The sequence below is a fragment of the Balaenoptera borealis genome, assembly GCF_965194805.1.
Source record: "Balaenoptera borealis genome assembly, chromosome: 5".
NCBI classification, from domain to species: domain Eukaryota; kingdom Metazoa; phylum Chordata; class Mammalia; order Artiodactyla; family Balaenopteridae; genus Balaenoptera; species Balaenoptera borealis.
The window spans coordinates 124,302,224-124,317,778 of NC_138862.1; the positions used below are offsets into that span (position 1 = coordinate 124,302,224).

At 35.5% G+C, this 15,555-nt stretch overlaps 1 protein-coding gene across 4 annotated transcripts in view; it reads right to left on the minus strand.

The window, feature by feature from the left end:
- RASA2 (RAS p21 protein activator 2) overlaps window positions 1-15,555 on the minus strand; it is a 115,965-nt gene that overhangs the window by 12,405 nt on the left and 88,005 nt on the right. For 3 of the 4 annotated variants that reach the window (XM_082393595.1, XM_082393597.1, XM_082393598.1), the window contains exons 16-19: window positions 14,432-14,515; window positions 13,921-13,998; window positions 10,407-10,480; window positions 9,702-9,811 (exon numbers count right to left, since the gene is read on the minus strand). In XM_082393595.1, the coding sequence (XP_082249721.1) occupies window positions 9,702-9,811; window positions 10,407-10,480; window positions 13,921-13,998; window positions 14,432-14,515 (346 nt within the window). The remainder of the gene's footprint in view (window positions 1-9,701; window positions 9,812-10,406; window positions 10,481-13,920; window positions 13,999-14,431; window positions 14,516-15,555) is intronic. The other variant, XM_082393596.1, reaches the window with a different exon arrangement.

Consider the following 15,555-nt stretch of genomic DNA (forward strand, 5'->3'; position numbering starts at 1 on the left):
CTATAGAAAGGCTGAGATAATAAACCTGCCACATCCTTGGCTGACTGCTAAAGATGCATGTATGTGGACCATCCCAGAGAGTCTGGCAAAAGTGGAAAGCCTGGGGAGACATGTGAATTTGCTGTGCCTCTGAATGTGTTCCGATTCACAAACAGCTCAGGTGATAAAGGGTGGAAGACTTACTGGCTTCAGGTATTTGAGCACTATGCTCAAATCACTGGCTGACCACGAAACTGAGCAAGCTCAGGTGAGAGCCCTAGGGAGGTAGTTAGGATTAGGGAAAAAAAAATCTGAACAAAGGCAACAGCAGCTATACACTGACAGAGAGAAAGATAAAAAGAGACAGACACACACACACACAGAACAGACGTTGCAGTCTGAGTTCTTCAGAAGAACAAACAGAATCCAGACACACTATAATGTATTACCTACAAAGCCCAGTTTTCAACTAAAAAATAAGATGTGGAAAGAAACAGGAAAAGTGTGACCCATACTTGGGAAAGAAAGAAGCCAAATGAAACTGACTCTAAGTGGACTTAGACGCTGCATTTATTCTATTAGTGAACAAATCCACTATTATAAATATGTTCAAATAATTCAAGGAAAATATGCTAATAATGACTGAACAAATATGGACTCTAAACAGGAAAAGTAAAACTATAAAAAGAATCAAACAGAAATTTTAGAGCTGAAAAGCACAATAAATGGAATGACAAATTCACTACATGAGCTGAAAAGAAGATTTGAGATGGTAAACGAATCAATGAACATAAATAGAAACTATCCAATCTAAAGAACAAAGATAAAAAGGAATGAAGACAAATAAACTGAGTCTCAGAGAGACCTGTGAGACAATATCAAGCATGCCTGAGTAAGTATATTTGGAGTCCTAAGAAGGACAGAAAATGGACAGAAAAAAAATATCTGAAGTAAAAAATTTCCCAAATTAGGTGAAAAACATTAGCTTATGGTTTAAAGAAACTCAAATCCCAACAACCTCTTGAAAAATTTCAACTGCCAAGCAACACATTTTATGCCCATTATCATAACAAAAAGGTAGGAAAAAGCAGTGATGATATAAAGAATGGGAAAGTCTTACTTTAATGAAGTTCAATTTATCTTAAAAAGATGTTTAGTGCATTTGATATCCTAAGAAATCCCTGTATACTCTACAGGTGCAAAGATATTCTCTTATGTTTTCACTGAGGCCTATGATCCTCTTGAATTAAATTTTGTGTGTAGTATGAGGTAAGGTGAAGTTCATTTTCTCTTCGTTTATCCAGTTGTTCCAGCACCATCTGTTGAAAAGACTTTCCTTTCCCAACTTAACTGTCTTGACACTTTTGTCAAAACTGAATTGACCATATATATGTGTGTGTGTCTTTCTGGACTCTTCTCTGTTCATTGATCTCTCTAGCTCGTATGCCAAAATTTCAGACTTGAATTACTTAGTAATTACTAGTCTTAGTAAGTCTTAGTCCTCCAACTTTGTTCTACTTTTTCAACATTGACTCAGCCACGTTAAGTCCTTTGTTTTCCCATTGACATCAATTTTAGAATCAAACTGTCAATTTTTACCCCAAAAAACTTGGGATTTGGAGTGGGATTGTGTTAAAATCAAGATGAATTTGAGAAGTGACTTCTTAAAAAATATTGAACCTTAAAATCCACGAACATGATGTATGTCTCCTTTTATTTACATCTCCTTTATTTTATCTCAGCAATGTTTTATAATTTTCTTTAAAGTCTTATACTTATTTTAAAAAAAATGATCCTAAGTATTTTAGGTGGGTGTTTTTGAAGGGGGGGCTGCTACTGTAAATGGTATTATTTTTTAAATTTCATCTTCTAACATTTTGATGCCAGGTTATACAAATACAACTGATCTGTATATACAAGTCATGTATCCCAAGATCTTGCTAAATTCACTTATCAGTTCAAACAGTTGTTGTGAAGATTCCTTAGGATTTTTTACGTAACTCCATATGTCCTTTTCTTCTTTGGGGGGAAGGGGTCTTATTGCATTGTTTACAACCTCCAATACAATGCTGAAGAGAACTGATTAAAGTGCATAATCCTTGCTTTGCTCCAGATCTTAGATATGATGTTACATTTATTCTAATTACTTGTTATAGTTGGGCTTAAGCTATCATTTTGCTATTTGTTTTCTATTTGGCCCATCCGATTTTTGTTTCTCTGTTCTTCCCCTCCTGCCAAATTTATTTTTTGTGCAGGGGAGAGGAGACGGGTTATACTTTTTTTCTTTAAAGTTTTCTTCTAGAGATTAATATATACAACCTTAACTCATTACAATCTACTTAAAATTATTCTTGTGTCATGTCACATAAAATAGATGATCCTTGCAATAATTTACTCCATCCCCTTCCTTTGTGCTACTACTGTCATATATTCTACATCTAAATTTGTTATAAACTCTATAATTCAATGTTATAAATTCTGCATTAAACAGCTGTTTTTAAAAAAATTAAGACAGACATTATTACATTTATGTACATATTCACCATTTTCAGTGCTCTTCATTCCTTCCTGTAGATCTAAGTTTCCATATGGTGTTATGTCACTTCAGCCTGAAGAATTTCCTTTAGCATTTCTTATAGTGCAAGTCTACTTAACAATTTATCTAAAGGATTATTTTCATTTTTGAAGGAAATTTTCACTAGAATTCTAAGTAGAGAGCTTTTTTCCTTCAGCACTTGAAAGACACCATTCCACTGTCTTTTGGCTTTGGTTGCTTTTTATAAGAAGTTAGCTGTCACTTGTATTGTTCTCCTGTATGTAATCTGTCTTTTGTTCCTCTGCTTTTGAGATTTCTCTCTTTATCTTTGGTTTGATTTTTTTAAAAATTTATTTGTTTATTTATTTATTTTTGGCTGTGTTGGGTCTTCGTTTCTGTGCGAGGGCTTTCTCTAGTTGCGGCGAGCGGGGGCCACTCTTCATCGCGGTGCGTGGGCCTCTCACTATCGCGGCCTCTCTTGTTGCGGAGCATAGGCTCCAGACGCGCAGGCTCAGTAGTTGTGGCTTACAGGCCCAGTTGCTCCACGGCATGTGGGATCTTCCCAGACCAGGGCTCGAACCCATGTCCCCTGCATTGGCAGGCGGATTCTCAACCACTGCACCACAAGGGAAGCCCTGGTTTGATTATTATACGTCTAAGTGTAGTTTTCTTTGTATTTACTATGCTTGGTGTTCACTGATCTTCTTAGATCTGTAATATTATGTTTTTTGCCAAATCTGGGAAATTTTATGCCATTATTTCTTCTAGTTTTTTTTTTCTGCCTCTCTCTTTCTCTATTCTTTTAGGATGCCAATCATGCATATGTTAGACTGCCTGATACTGTCCCTCAACTCACTTAGGTTCTGTTCATTTTTCCCAATATTTTTTCTCTGTGTTCTTTGAGTGGATAATTCTCATTGATCTGTCTTCAAGTTCACTGAATCTTTCTTCTGACATCTCCAACCTGTTGTTAAGCCCATCCAATAAACTTTTCATTTACGATGTTGTACTTTTCAATTCCGGATTTCCATTTGATTCCTTTTTATAGTTTCTATTTTTTTCTTTTGCTGGAATTCCCCATCTCTTTAATCATGATGACTATCTTTTCCATTAAACCCTTGAAATATTTATAACAGCTTTAAAGTTCATATCTGCTAATTCCAACATGTAGTTCATATAGGGGTCTGCATCTGTTAAGTGCTTTTTCTCTTGACTAGTGTCATATTTTCCTGTTTCTTCTCAAACTTGTTAATATTTCACTGTATACTGGACACTAAGAATAATACATTGTAGAGACTGTGGATTCAGTTATCTTCCCTCAAAAAGTTACATCATTAGCTGATCACTCTGAGGCTTGGTTTTAAACTTTGTTTATATGATACTTTGTTTATTCTTAATCCTAGGGCATAGTCTTTACTTCTGAACCACCGCCTTCTAAAATTCCAAACTCTGTCTCTGAGGAGGAAAGAAGCTGAGATCTCTGCTCATCTTTTTTAATCTTTCAGTTATTGCTTTTCACTAGCCTCTCTGAAGTTCCCCCTAGCATGAGCAGTTCGAGTCAGCTGAGGATTTCAGGGGAGTTCAAAGCAGATTGGAAGGCTCCTCCTTTTAATCTCCTCAATTTCTGCCTTCTCTGGCAGCCTTGAACTCTGTCCTTTTCCATTTCAAGGCAATAAAACTATGACTTTCTGGGAATTCCCTGGTGGTCCAGTGGTTAGGATTCCACGCTTCCACTGCAGGGGGCATGGGTTCAATCCCTGGTTGGGGAACTAGGATCCCACATGCCATGCGGTGCAGCCAAAAAAAAAAAAAAAAAAGCAAACTATGACTTTCTGTTTGAATTCTAGCCACCTCATACCGCACAGATTGGGAGTTCTCTCAGGGGGAAAAGACAAATAAACATAAATCTCACCCAGCATGGTTCTCATCTTTCAAGGGTCAAATTCTTCAGAGAGTCGTTTTATATATTCTGGCCAAAGTTTTTAGTTATTATCTATGAGAGAGTTAGTCTAGTACAAGCTTCTTTACTATTACCAGAACTCCCACGTCTATTTTTAAAAAGGCAACTTCATCAGTCTACTTGTGTAAGCCCAAATCCCTGGCATTATCCTTGACTTTCTCTTACTCTTGATATCCAACCCTACAGCAAATCTTGTGAATACTATCTTTAAAATAGATCCAAGATGTGATCTATTTTTACAACCTCCATTGTTACTAACAGGTCCAAGCCATTATCTTGTCTCCCCTGAATTAGTGCAGTAGCTTCTTACTTGGTCTCCTTGCCTGCTTCAGTCTAATCTCCATACAGCACTCCACATGGCAAGGGAGATCAATCCTATCAAAACATAATTCAAATGATATCATTCCTTTGCTTAACACTCTCCAGTGCCCTGCCATCTTATTCAAACTCTTCCAATGATCCACAAGCCCTATAATATCTAGCTCCTCCATGGTCTTTTTGATCTCAGTTCCTGTGATTACCCCCTCATTCATTTTTTTTTTATAGTCACAAATGTGTTCTCTTGTCTCCTGAATACTCCAGGTGTACTTGTTTCAGGGCCTTTGTACGAGCTGCTGTTAGCTATGTCTGCATCACTACTACCTCAAATTTATCCACATAGCTCACTCCCTCACCCTCCTTAGGTCTGTGCTCAAATGTCACTTTCTCAGTGAAGCCTTCCCTGACTAGACTTTTTAATATTGCAACTCTCCTGAGTTCTTATTCCCCTTCCCTGCTTTATTTTTTTCCATCTCATTTATAATCATCCCATATAGCATAAAATTCTTTTGTTTGTTTACTGTCGATCACTACTAAACTATAAGATCCATGGGGGTAAGGATTTTGGTATGTTTTGTTCACTACTGTCTTCTCCAGAGCTTGGAACAAAATCTGGCACTCAGCAGGCACCCAATAAAATATCTGTTGAATATAATGCACAGACAAATCAATGGTGTTCTTTAGTTATTAAAGAAAAAAAATACTGCAGAGCCCTGTGTATGAAAATATGAGCAGGTAAAAACCAAGTCAACCTAAATGTATTGAGATGCATGTTTAAAACATCATGGAAACTTCTTTTATATTGTCCATAGGTTATATGAGCTAGAACACTGATATCATATGGAAGTTGTGTAGGCTGGATGTATGTACCTGTGTATAACAGGTCATCCAAAAGTAGACAATATCTAATCAAGTTTGGAGAACACAAATGGAATTTCAGAGATGAATTTGTTAATAACCTATTATTTAAAAGAATAACCTATTAGTAGTAAGCTTGGCAGAAATTTTAGAAACCCAGAGCAGTGGTTCTTAATGTATTCAGATAACAGCATATCTGGAAAACATGGTGTCCTCTGAAGAAAACCACTTATTAAAAATTAATAAATGCCTTAATGAAGGAAATAAAAACATGGTCCTTACCACTGAGGAGTTTAAAAAACTAGGGCAAGAGGTAGATAAAAGTAATGACCACACAGTGTGACATAAGTTATCACTAATGTGCTAAAGAAACATAGTAAGAGAATACTCAACTGAGGTGGCCAGAAGCTTTATGAAAACGACTTCCAGAAAGAGCTGACACTTGTTCTGAGGGTTAAAGGACAACAGATTACACAGGTAAAGAAGGAAAGAAAGGGATTTCTAGATAGAGCAACTGCAAAAGCATGAATGTAAAAGAGCACAAATGAAAGGAGCTTCAGGAGTCAGTCTGGCAAAATGACACATGGAGAATGCAAAAGATGAGGCTGGATGAGACAGGAAAAGGCTGGAACATCAATAACTCATTTGATTCCAGCATACAACTAGGAGAACTTTTACTTGTAGAAGATGACCACGTTATAGTGGATCAATATAAAATCATAATCACACTCAGATCCATAAGAAACTGTCAAGGTAATCGTGACTGATAGCTGACTGAATGCCCTATGATATTCATTTGCCACATGTTAATTTAGTGATATTGAAGAGTAATTGCTTACTATTACTAAGTGGGCATCAAAATTTAATAACTTATTTGAGAAAAACCCTTAAAATTGAGAAAATTCTATAAATTACTTTTCCAGTAAACGGGAAAACTATTATTTGATTCTAAGTGGTAGAAATACTTGATTCAGAATACTAGTGTTCAGTAGGAGGAAAGAGTGAAAGACTCAATGATTTAAAGCTATGTTACAGAATATTTGGGAGGCGCTCTTTCAGACACCAAAGTCATAAAGTGTAATAAGAGACTAATTACTTAGCAGTCTTAGCTATGCAAAAAACTGCAAGGAAACAGGAAGTAAGCAAAACATTTGCTGAACAACCAAAGAGAGAATCCAAAGCCTATGTATTTTATTCACAGAGGAAAGTCCTGAAATCGTCAATCAAGGCCTTTTAATCTTATGCATAATTTTAACAAACACAGTACCTACATCCTCACTCATAGTATATTAGCAGTAAAAAATGGAAGTAGGGGATAAGAGGTGGGAGTGAGATGTTACATTATTGTTCACTGACAGCACAAGAAATTTAAGATGACAGCCTGAACACAGAGGGGATAATGAAAAACTGTATAAAGCAAACACAGGAACACAAAAAAGCACAGCAGTCCAAGGCATGTAGCTGGGAAGTAAACAGCTGCACACACCCATAAGCAGCCCAGAAAACATCACTAAATCAGAGTACTATATAATAATTAATATTATCAATGACAGCCCCAAGCCATCTAGAAAATGTTAACTTACGTTCAATGAACTCTTTTTTAGAAGGCAGGGAAGCATGTAATACATTTTGGAAAAATCCAACAAAATAGTTAAAACAAAAAGCATGGATGCTTAAAACTGTACGCTTTGGTAAATAATCTTGAAACTTCATATAATAGAGCTCATTCCTCCAATGCCATTCCAACATGTTAAATTTCTTAAGGCCTGAAAATAATGTAACGTCTAATGTGTCTATTTTATACCTTAGAGCAGTCTAATCATTCTAGAGAATTTTATCATCATAAGATCACTGGATAGAACAGAAGTTCTTGAGAACTGTGCATGGACTCTGGGACTATGAACTCCCTGAAATTATATGCAAGATTTTGTGTCTATATTTGTTCATGTATTTTTCTAGAGGAAAAGGGTCCAAAGCTATCATCTGATTCCTAAAGTCTTAAGCCAAAGAAGACTTTAGAATGTTGGTTTAGATTAGAAAACACTTTAAATGAGGAGAAAATAGCCAACTTATTCACAGAGAATGACTAACTTACCTTAAATTTTATTTCAGTGTACTGCTGATATAAACATAATTAGCATATTATGCCAGCTATTTAAAAAATGGTGCTATATATGTGAGAGCATTTATATAGTATTCAACATAAACTGTAACTTCTAAAACATTAAAAATATGCTTAGCTTAAAGAATGCTGTCTGGAAGGGCAAGTATGTAGCTGATTGATCCTTAGTCACTGGAATATTTATATTCCACAACAAATTATCTGCGTGCCTGAAAATATAGTGCATTTGGCCTCTTATGTCTTACTAATATATTTGGACATATGTAGTCATTCTGGCTAAGGATCCTAAGGAATTATGAAACAAAAAAATTTCTTTTCACTTCACTCTTCGAGAGTCTCCACTGAAGCACTCTGCTTAATTGAGTCTACATTCTCTTGAAAGTATCTTACGTCTGGTGTTTGTTTTATCATTTCAGAATCTATACCAGAAGTTCTCTTAACAGATCTTTACCTAACAAACAGATTTGTCAGATTAACCAAGACTCTCCATTTCCTCTGTAGAACTTACTGAGTGACGCTCATGGGATGCTGAATGCTTGTGGCTGCTAGGGTACTAACTATTAAGTTTGTACCCTTCTGTTTCCATTGGTTAGGCTGTTTTGATTACCAAGTCCATTGAGTTTGTTCCCAGACATATTTATGCCATTTTTCCATGGTGTAATTATAATTTACTTAAACATTATGTAAAGTGACAAAATAAGTGCCGCCTACCAAGAGGCATGTATTTATTTGAAAATCAGGCAAACACTCTGAAAAGCTTTTCAAAAAAGGAGACCAACACCCACACAAATAAAGTTGATTTATATGGGTGTGAGACAGCTGCAAAAACTTAGGGTGACTATCATGACACTCTAAAAGGATCCTATAATTGGACTACTTTTCAAGTATTTAAGTTCTAGCTTCACTTTAGAGAAATCAACCTGAAAACTGATGCATTAGGGTTATGTTTGCACAAGAAAGACAGAGGGGAAATCTAATCTATAGATCCATATTCAAAGAAAAGATCTTGGCTATCATAAGACTGCTAAACAAACATATAAATATTTAAGGTATGAATGTATCTTTTTGTTTGTTTTTCAGTGATTCTTGCTTTAACTGACCTTTCTGGTTAAGTGAACAACTTTGGATCCTGACCACTTTGAACAGAAGGAATTTTACTGCATGTGATCTATGATCTGGATACTAAATTCTTGCTAAGGTATCAGAAACTAGTGGCCTTCTATGGATAATGCTTTACCCCCAAAGGAATAAACTTAAAAGGTAGAGATTTTAAGCACTATGTCAGTCCACTGAGGGACGAACTTTGCCTCTCTGAAGCCCTCAAATCACACTGAAGGAAGATGGCTCTCTTTACCCAAACAGATAGCCAATTTGTGCCTTTTCAGGGGGCAAATTACCAGAATTTTCATCTTGGAGTTAGCTTGGCAATAGTCTAGAATGAATCTTTTAACTGAATAGGAATCACAGCCTATGGTATGACTGTGGGAACTTTTGGCAAACCACTGAAACACTCTCATTTACTAGAAACTGATTCTTACCAATTTGACTCTGGAAGTTAAAATTCTGAGTTTTAAAATATCTGTTGTTCCTTATAGATTGATTACAAAAACAGGGATTTACCAGGGATTTTTAGAAAACAGGGCATACTGTAGGAACACCATTTTTAGTAACACAAGACATTCAAAGTGAGAGAAAAGTGTAATTTACATGGTGTTACTTGTCAAGTATTTATTACATTTTTAGTGTGCGCACATCACTGTGAGAAACCATGAACTACAGTAACATTAGTACTACAGTAGTAACATTACATATTAGTATGTAACATTACATATACAGTAACATTAGTAAAAACTAGTCACATTAAGCAGCAGAGAAAGAAATCTTCCGTGGGGATCAGGCAAAGCCCCACGACAGAGCATAAACACAACTACCTGGCTGCCTGTGGTAGGTGAGCTCCCTGCTTGTTAAGCAGAACCACCGTTTCTTGAAATTCTTTTTTCCAATCCGAGTTCTTCCCTGAGCTCTTTTATACATCTCACTGCCAAAACAACAGATGTAAACATTTAGCTACAAATATTAAAATAATTAATCCAAAACAAAGAATTATCCTTTAATTTTAAATGACATGAAGAGCTGTCAAAGACTATATTAAGTTTATGAAAATGTCTTTGCCATCTATAACTCCTGCATTTATTTTGGCCACAGTAAGGGAATAAAGTCCTTAAATAATTTGATATTTACAACTGTACTATCCAGAACTAAAAAGGCCAAGTGAGTAATTTTCCCCTTTAACTTCCAATGAAAACAACACTACTTTAAGACTGAATAATGCTGTTACTTTTTTCAACGCTACTTTAAGACTGAATAATGCTGTTACTTTTTTCAAAGTACTACTCTACCACCCATAATCTCATTATATTTGCAAAACAACTATAGCAGTGTATGGACAAGAAGTCATGCCCATCTGGCATGAAGTTTATAGGATAGTGAGGGTGACTTACCTGATTGATGTTACTTAGGCAGTTTTAGCACAGAATAAAGCCCAGATTTCCTCACTCCTGGACCCATGCTCTTTGTACTTACTTAATGTCTATACTGAAATATGACTTTAAAATCTAATTTCATTAAATTACCCTTCTTTCAGGTGCACAGGCTCACTGGTACCACTGGACACTTTAGTTTCAGTAGATGAAATTTCATCCAAGAACTAAATGGGGAAAGGGGCAAATATTACACTTTGTGATAAGGTACATCATAAATTCAGTTTATCAATGTCGCTGATAGATAATATCGTTAAGTTCTTCATTATTAAGGAATAAAGCAAAATACGTATTTAGTTGTAGAGGAAGTCCCTAATTTACATATGACAGGTATTCTAAAAGTTTATTGTTAAGTTACTTAAAACCCAGAATATATGTCCCTGTAGAAATAATTCAACCCACAATTCCTTAACTGCAACTCTGAAATCTAAAAAGCTCTGAGTACAAAGAGTTTTTTGGTTTGCTTTTGATTTACAGTAAACTCATTTACAGTAACTTAACCTGAACTGGTGAAAGGCTACTTATAGCCTGTATTTATCCTACTTAGTGTGAATATTCACTAATGTGCTACATAAACATTACTGTGTGACACACTTGGGGTATTATATAATATATAGCATATACCTATTATCTTTCAAAACTTTGGAAAACTGAATTCTGAAATACTTCCGTTCCCAAAGATTTCAGATACAGGATTGTGAACCTATACTGTGGGTCAGGAATTGTCAAACTATAGCTCAGCAGGCCAAATTCAACCCGTTTTTGTAAGGCCCACAAGAACAGTTTTTAAATTTTTTAAGGGTTGTAAAAACAAAAACAAAGAAAAATATGTGGCAGTCCCCTTACGCAGCCATCAAAGCCTAAAGTATTTACTCACTGGCCCTTTACAGAAGTTTGCTGACTTTCATCATATATAATTGACTTTAGCCCTGAGAGCTAGTATTTCAGTTATGACTAAAGTATAATTGGGTTCTTTGGAATAGACTGAAAAATCTAATAACCATTTAGAAACTTCCCATGGAAAATGTGGGAATGTGGTGGCTCAAGAAAATTTGAAGTACCCAAATCTAGCAATGGCAAACTACCCAGTGAAAAAAGCATTTAAGCTTCAAGAATATGCTACCTCAACTGGTCAAGAGATTCCTGACATGTGGCCTTCTCTTCATGGGAGAGGGAAATTAGTAGTTCAGGAACAATTCCTGTTCTTAGAGAGGAATCCTATTTTGCCCCATAAATGAACTATTTATTTGTTTAGTCCTTATTTTTTCCTTTATACTTTTCTATGTTGTCCCGCTTAGGGTTTAAAACAAAAACAAAGTACATTCCAATAAAGATGACATTGAGGCACTAGTGAATAATCTAAAGTAGAGTTTGTGGGCACAGTCATTTTCTCCTAAGACTGGCTATAGACTGCCCACCAGAACCTCCACTTGTGGGATTTTCCAGTGGAATGTTTACTTCTAGTTTGCTGGAAGAAATCTTGGTAACTGAAAGAACAAGAATAGAGTTTTTCTTTTGAATTATATATGGGTGACACAGAACAAGTATCCAAGGAAACTAAAGAAATGTCCTATTACATCTTCAGTTCTCACAGATCAACCATCCACTAATGGAGCGTGAAAAGAGTTATTTGAATATTTCATTTCTTAATATTTGCCTGCGGGCACTAATTTTCTTACTTGATAAATATTTATTATTTATTTATGGTAATTATTAAATTTATTATTTATTTGTTATATTGTTAAGGAATATGAGGTAAATCCACTTATATAAGGTGAAAGAAAACATAATAATTAAGATGGACTATAGGCAGGGTAAATATAGGCCTCAATTTGCTCAGGGCCATCCTTGTCTACAACTTTGGTCCCCTCATAATCAAAGTACTCCTCTTCACTCTTGAAAACTTTGTAGTTTTGGACACTAAATTATATGGTCAGCCTGTTTACAGACCTATTCAGGTTATTTTTCCTAAACTTTGTGGAAATAGTATAGGATTCAGAATTATAAACTGTTTTCTTCTGGAGCAGTGATCAATGTCACTAGTGAGAACACCACTAATTGAGAAATTGGGTTTCATAAGCTTTTGTACTTTCTAGCACTGCACATATCTAGACTAGTAAATAATAAAGAAAATTCATATATTAGGGCAAAATATCCTATGTAAATGTGAGACAGGAGATGTACTACAGTGATAGTGCATGAGAATGTGAGTGGGTGACTCAGAGCAGATCAGGAACAGACTAAACTCCTGGCCACCCTTAAATACTTTCTCCACTGACATTACCAACTATACACATTCCGATCGTATCAGGAAAAAGAAATCAGATGCTGCCATAGCCTAGGTCATAAAAAATGGAAAAACAACCCCAAAACAAAAGACAGAACATCATAATCTTGCCAACAAAAGTCTGCCTACACTGTCCCACAAACTGTTTCAACAATGTCCTGAGAATAAAAGGGCAGCTTTTTCTTTGCCTATTCTTTTGAGAGACTTTCTCCTCAAAAGCATTCAATGGTTGCTTAAAAAAAAATTTTTTTTTGGTTGAACTTGCGCTATGATTCAAGATGAAAAAAATCCAACTGGCTTTAATTTTTTAAATTATCACTTTCATTTACGAGTCCCTGTAAGAAATGTAAAAGTACACATAAAAAAATACAAACAAAATATACTCCTGGCAGTCACCTGTGAATCATTGCTACAGAAATTGAATGTAATCTTTAAAATCTAACCATGTTAATTTAGATTCATTAAGTTAGAATTGTGATAAATAAGATACAGTACTTTCTTCAAGCTAAGTTTAGATGTACTTCAAAATAACTTTTCTTTACACATTTTTAGGGTTTTGTAACAATGCTACATTTTGTTTGGTGTGATTCAGAACTAAAGACTCAAGAAATTAAAAATCTTCCCAAAACATTCTCAACTTCTAAGTATAGCAACTTCTGTTTGTTGCAGCTCTTTTGTTATGACCTTATATACTATAGACTTTTGTACATTTTAAATTAAAGTAACTTTCCTCAGGTTACTAATCACAAGCCTATATTGTTTATAAGATATTCAATAATTCATATATTTTCTCCAATGGCAATTAAGTGCCCACTATACATCAGGTACCATTAAGTCTTTCCCCCTAGACCAGAGGTTCTTAATCAGAGGCAATTTTGTTCCTCAGGGGACTTATGGCAATGTTTAGAGACATTTTTAGTTGTAAAAACTGGGAACATGCTTCTGGCATCTAATAGTAGAGGCCAGGGCTGCTGTACATTTTACAATGGACAAAAATGCCCCTCATAGTCAAGAACTGCCCAACCAAATTGTCAACAGTGCTGCTGTTAAGAAATCTTAACTCTAGATATTTGTCATTTGTGTTACTAAGACACTGGCAATAGTAGCTGTTGCTAAAACTCATTTAGGTATTTTCACAGCTGAAAAACCCATAGTTCTGTATGGGTGGAGAAATACAGTAAAAGACAGCCTTTTCATGTTTGATGGACAGGTTAAACATTTTTTTTAAACTGGGGATTGATTCCTAGGAACAATATAAAATGTTATTTGCCTAATGCTATATGATAAGAAGTTAATATTTCCAGAGTAAAACAATCATACCTTTTTAACTGCCATAATATATCCTTCTTCTTGAAACATTTTGAAAAATTCACACATGAATGTTTCTTTGAAACTTGACTAAGAGAAAAACACATAGAATTTATATATGTTAAGTAGAGAACTAAGAATATAATTGACTGTATTTTTAAATTTAGGATAAGGGCCTAAAGGGATTCAATCGTATATTTCAAGAGAGTTATGGGGCTTGGAGCTGAAGATTTCTCTCAACAGCTGCTGGATGATTATGGCACAAAAAGATAAACAAAAGGCTTTTGCATCTGTTAACCAGACTCTCTACCCCATCTTAGACACATTAGTTTAAATGAAACTGTCTTCTGTAACAGGTGACTAAGACACAACATCTAAAAGACAACTATCGCATCTATACATATATATGTTTTTGGTTCTGCTTTGTTTTTAATTTGAAAGGGAGTAAAGTGAGGGAGAAGGGATCACAGGGTACAACAACATTTAGAAGTGTGAATACAGAGCAAAAGATGTAAAGACTTACCTTGCTTTTGGACAGACTCCCCCAGCTTCCCAAAGTTTGAATGGTTTTTGAGATGAGAGTTAATGTTCTAATTGTCTGTGGATCCTAAAGAATGCAGAAAAGACACAAAAAGTCTTGTTAGGTTTTCAAGAAACAGAATTTGTGTAAAAAGTAGAATAGAGTGAACAGGCTACTTTGCTCTAAAACAGTGACTCAAAAACGTTCACTCAAACCAGTTAAAATCTAGCTAAGGATTGGCACAATTCACTGAACTAAGGAATTAAGAGACTAAAGAAGCCACATGTAATTGACAGTTCCTCTCAAAGTAATTATATCTAATGACATGTTATACTTTCTTTTGAAAGCCATAATTTAATCAATATTAATTTTTTGGGGGAGGGTACAGTATGGCAGATGGGATTACCTAAAAAATTGTATTCATTTTTGGAATGTCAATGGCATCTACTTTTTTCTACCATATGACTTAAAATGGCAGTTTCCAAATTTTCTGTATTCAACCCACTTGTAAGCATATTCAATACTTTTATGGCTTCTGCAATCAATTCTTTTCACCATGGAAGCAAAGATCTAAATTCAACTTAGGAAATGAGAAGTCACTTAGTTTATGTAGGATCTTAGCAGAAGGTAACTATTTGAGTCTATTATCCAGGCCTATCTACCAGAAAGAAGTAAATATAAATAAAGTTGACTAAATAGTGCTCCCTAATGAATCCTTGCTGCTTCCTTTCTTTTTTTTAATTGAGGTATAATTTACATTCAATAAAATGAACAGATTTTAAATGTATATAGTCTGATGAGTTTCCACCAATCCATCCATTTGTATAACCAATTCCCTTATCACTATATAAAACATCTTTTTTGTTTTGGAGATTCAAATACCCATAATCTGCCATCAAAAGACATGTTCAAGGGCTTCCCTGGTGGCGCAGTGGTTAAGAATACGCCTGCCAATGCAGGAGACACGGGTTCGAGCCCTGGTCCGGGAAGATCCCACATGCCACGGAGCAACTAAGCCCATGCGCCACAACTACTGAGCCTGTGCTCTAGAGCCCGTGTGCCACAACTACTGAAGCCCGCGGGCCTAGAGCCCGTGCTCCGCAACAGGAGAAGCCACCGCAATGAGA